At 32.0% G+C, this 4,907-nt stretch overlaps 1 protein-coding gene across 1 annotated transcript; it reads right to left on the minus strand.

Moving 5' to 3' along the window:
• Positions 1–3,032: 3,032 nt before the first annotated feature.
• On the minus strand, positions 3,033–4,039 carry LOC109208129. The gene has a single exon (XM_019371168.1). It carries the CDS (start codon positions 3,982–3,984, stop codon positions 3,163–3,165), a length of 822 nt encoding a protein of 273 aa, XP_019226713.1. The 5' UTR covers positions 3,985–4,039; the 3' UTR covers positions 3,033–3,162.
• Between the last annotated feature and the right edge of the window lie 868 nt (positions 4,040–4,907).

Below are 4,907 nucleotides of genomic sequence, written 5' to 3' on the forward strand. Positions count from 1 at the left end.
GGGGGGGGGGGGGGAGGAGTAGGCACCAAACCAAAGACGGGGTAAAACACTTTGGGAGAATAATTTGAATAGTGGGCTCGACTTTATTTATAGGAAAAAAATAATTAATGAATTTTACAATCGTTTGGAAGTAACAAAAAGAAGGATTTTCTGCTTTGTAAGAAGGATTGAGGGCCAATGGACGGCTGACAAATGACAGGCAAATCCAAAGCTAATAGACAATACAAATTGTGATTACAGAGGCTCTTTAATCTAGCCTAATAGCACGATATCAGGAGCGGAACTAAGTAGGAGTAAGGGATCCAACTGAATCTTCGTTGTCAAAAATTATACTATGCAAATAGAGTAAAAGTGCGTAAATCCACGTATATAAGAAGAAATTCAAAGATATTCCTGTATAGCAACAATGTTGATTAAAAAATTACATATAAGTCACATGCTCAAATCCTATCATAATAATATAATTTAGATGTGCACCAAATAAATGGTACCAAGTTAAGAAAATTAGTAGGTATTCGGCGAACAATTATTGCTCGACATATATACTTCCCCTCCTTTCCACGTTATACACTTGTATCTCAAACAATATAAATTGTAACAATTTTACCTTATTTTTTATGGCCACGTCACAGTAATGCCACAAGGCATCATTATAATGATGAAAGAAGGAAAAATAATTGTAAGTTAGTTGAAATTGAGAAATATGAACAACATTTCACTTACTTGTTAACCTCCTTTTTATATTTTAAAAACAAAAATATTATCCACAAGAATAACAGTACTATGATGTTATGCATATACTGATTTCATCGATCATTACGATCCATATATGCATATGATAGCTAATATCTCCGTCATTTCTTTTCTGTAGTTTGACCCTATCGTAAAACTGATGCCTCATGTATCATGATTGAGTTAGAATGATTTACTTAGTTCGTACATAAAATGGAACCATACTAGTTGAATAGGAACTGAATGTAAAGAAATTACTAACATGTTTTTTCAAATGGTAACAACCATTCTACGATTATTGATGATTGCCTAAAGTATAGGCTAAGGGAAGGCAATTAAGCAGTGGATGACCTAGCTAAGCATAAAAGTATTTTAGAAGTTTTTGAAACTTAATTATCTATATGTATGTTGGGTATGCGAACAAAGTCCCACATTGGTAGCTGAAAAGATTGGGAGTCTACATATAAGATGTAAGGATCTCTTAATGGTGTGATGCCTTTTGGGGAAAACCGTGCGGGCTTGGCCCTAAGCGGACAATATAACACCATATTATAGAGTGTATTTGGGCTAGTTTAGCCCAACAACTGGTATCAGAGCCCAGGTTCAGCGGGACGAGTATGGGGATGGCGGAGTAATGGTGCGGGGCGGCACACACACAAGAAGAAGCTAGTTGCGGACTTCGGTTGCCATATATTCTAACAATGGGGGTGACACACAGTAATCTTGAAACTGACTTGTGGATCGTGGTAGTGGGCCACGTGGAACTTAGTTCGAGGGGGAGATTGTTGGGTGTGCGAACAATGTCCACATTGGTAGCTGAAAAGATTGGGAGTTTACATATAAGATGTAGGGATCTCTTAATAGTATGAGGCCTTTTGAAAAAAACCGTGCGGGCTTGGCCCAAAACGGACAACATCTCACCATATTAAGAGTGTATTTGGGCTAATTAGCCCAACAATGTATTCCTTCTCTAGTTTCATCATCTTATGAAAATGATTATTTAGGTTCGATGTATCCTAGGCAAGTCAAGCTATGTAGTAAACTCTTCTAGTAATAAAAGTAGTTTCCCTTTACCAAAAAAAAAAAAAAAGGTTCCAATTTAATTTGAGTGAACCTTTTCAATTACCACGTCAAACGTATGGTGATTATTGGAAAAAATAGATCAGTATCCTCAACCAGCCGGTTATTAAATATGTAACTTACTGTCTTCGTTATTACTTGAAGCATGTTATATTTCTCTTTGCAAGTCGAAGAGAAATACTTTTTTTCCTTCAAAACAAGAATCAATTAATTGCATTTTCGTTCTCTATTTTGCGTCATATTTTCGTTCTCCAAAGCCTTTCATACAGGGGCGGCTCAACTACAATAATGGCCTAAAGACAAATTATTCATGAGGCCTTACACTTTTGTTTTTCTTATTTTTTGGGGTTCAAAGTTATGAATTAATATTTTAAAATCAAATTCTTTCTAATAATCCTTTTTTTTCTAAAAAATATTCTCTCATATTTATTAATTTAGTTTTTTATTATTTGTTAAAAAATCAGCCGGAGCACCTTTATGAGATTCTATCAAAGTTTCAATTGATCTCATTTGCTTTTTTGAGTTTTGATCAATTCATATTTCTAGCTGATACTCTATAAATTTTAGCTAGTGTATAACAAAAAATTAATATACTATAGAGAAGATATCATGTTGATAGATAATAAAATTTTATAACAATAGAATCTTATTCTAGAAGTTATAACTTAATATTCCCCGTGTCTCTAACACTTTTTATTTTCGAGATTCAAACTTTTTAATTTTGACTGTGCATTTAGATATAGAATCTTTAAATTTTTTAAAAATTAAACTTACATACTTGAAAACTATATAAAAGTACTTTAAGTCACAAAAATTAATTATTTAAAATATTTAAAAGACATATAAATAAATACGATCAAAGTATAATTCATTTAACTCTCAAAATCCGAACACTATCACATATATTGGGATGAAGGGAGTAATTGATATCAAGATGAATCGATCAGCTTTTTTTGTTTACTTCAATACTTTAAAACTTTCAAAAGAAAGAAATAAAATGTGATTTTAAGCTATAAAATTAATTATTACATAAAATTTTGGGGCCCTCAAGAGCTTGGGGCTAAAGCAAATGCTTTATTTGCTTGGCCCTTCAGCCGCCCCTGCTTTCATATATAACCCGATATCTACGTTATATGCGTACAATTAATTATTCGATATATGTATAGATGGAAGGTAGATTCTGAGTAAGTAACAAATAGTCAAATTACGCACAAGACGATCCGGATACTTTCATGTATGAATAAGTCTATAGCATTTACACTCACTATTATTAAGAAAAAGAAGACGGAACACAACCAAACAAAACAAAACAAAACAAAAAAGAAGGCAGCACATCCTTATAGATTTTCACTAAGTTTGGAGGTTTCTAGCAACAGCTTGAAGTCTAATCTGTCTATTAAATCTTAGAATAAACTCCTCAACCCTTCTATTCAGCTCCTCTACTGACATCTCTGAGAATTCTTCATTTTCTTCATCTCCTTTATTTACGAAATTATATCTCTCAGATTTTGACCTTTGAATCCCATTTATCTTCTTCTCAATATTCCCATTATTGGTCGCCACCTTTATCATTGCTTTTTCTGAGTTACTCCGTTCGCATTTGGCTTCACCACTCTTCTTATTCTTCTTCTTATCTTCTTGATCAACTTCATCTTTATTAGTAATGTTGATTATTTCTTTTTCTTTTTTGTTTTTTTCGACAAAAACCACATCTTTTATGTTTTCTTCTTCGTCGTCGCCTTGTTCTTGTTGTTCTTCTACTTCTTTTATCATAACGACCTCTTCTTGTGGCATAATCTCCTTATATTCAATAGATTTGATCGTATCCTGAGAATAATTAAATGATGAAGTACTAATATTAACATTCTTTTCTTGTTGGCATTTTTTTATGTACTCTTCAAATGAATATTGTTGATTACTTGAAGAAGAAAAAGAGCCAAAATCAACTGCAATAATGAGAATGAGGGTGTTGGAAATGAAGAACCAGAAGTTGGTGGTGTTAAGAAGAGTAGATGGGGAGAGGTTGAAGATATAAAAGATGGAAATATACATGAAAATAGAAAAAATAAAGACCCAAAAAGATAACCTATTTCTTTGTTGAGCTTGATTAATATTCCTGAATTTGCTAAGTTTTACAGGGTTTTCTGTTAAATTTGGCTGAGACATGGCCATATTTTTAGAGGTTTGAGTTTGGTGGGAGGACTTAGATTTTGTTCAAGTGTGTTTGAAGACTAGAAGATTCATAGCGAAGAGGGAAGTTATATATAGTGGAAAATACAAGAGAAAGGGACTGGTAAGTCATGATTAATCTAGATACTATTATATTGAGATATTGTGGTTACATGTAAACCCTTCGAAATAAAAAAATTGCCAGTAAGATCCTCAACTTTTCAATACATGATCATATATTACCAATCATTGTTCTTTGTACGAGTCAATCAATTTTTTGTGTGAGATAGATGTAGGTTCGATAGTTAAATTGTACTTAGTTTGATATTTAGTTTTCTGCATTCTATCATTTTTTTAAAAATAATTTCTATAAGAAATAAAGAAAGAGGAAAATTTTAAAGATTTCTCGCACCATTTTCCTGATCATTATTATAATGTGAAACATAAGCCTTCAACAACAGGTTCATCCAAATTTAATATCTTTTACCCGGGGCACAATATATAGTATGTGAAAATTTACTAAAATTCAACAATATTATAGATGAACATATAATCTTAAAGATAAAATAAATGTAATGTCAAAACCTTAGGAATCCATCAAGTTAAAATTCTTAAACCACATTTGCATTAAATTAGGCAATTATGTAATTTCATTGGATGGATATTGCAATAATACAGCTATCCTATCAAACTCATGCCAACTGTTCTAGGAGTTGAATAAATAATAATGCAGTATTGAATAGAGATCCGTGGAGGTGAGAAATATACTGTCTCTCTTGAAGCTTTAAAATGTTAGTTCAAATGATTAATTGGGGGCTTGATATAGCAATATGGAAAACATTTTGAAAGAAAAAAGTTTTCAATATCTATTCTTTGTTGAGGATTTATTTTTGTTCTGTTTTGTTCTTAAACAGAACAACAGAATT

The sequence above is a fragment of the Nicotiana attenuata genome, unplaced genomic scaffold, assembly GCF_001879085.1.
Source record: "Nicotiana attenuata strain UT unplaced genomic scaffold, NIATTr2, whole genome shotgun sequence".
NCBI classification, from domain to species: Eukaryota; Viridiplantae; Streptophyta; class Magnoliopsida; order Solanales; family Solanaceae; genus Nicotiana; species Nicotiana attenuata.

What these genes read in the sequence shown, in the direction of transcription:
- LOC109208129 (XM_019371168.1), bottom strand. Translation starts at nt 3,984, where the DNA reads ATGGCCATGTCTCAGCCAAATTTAACAGAAAACCCTGTAAAACTTAGC.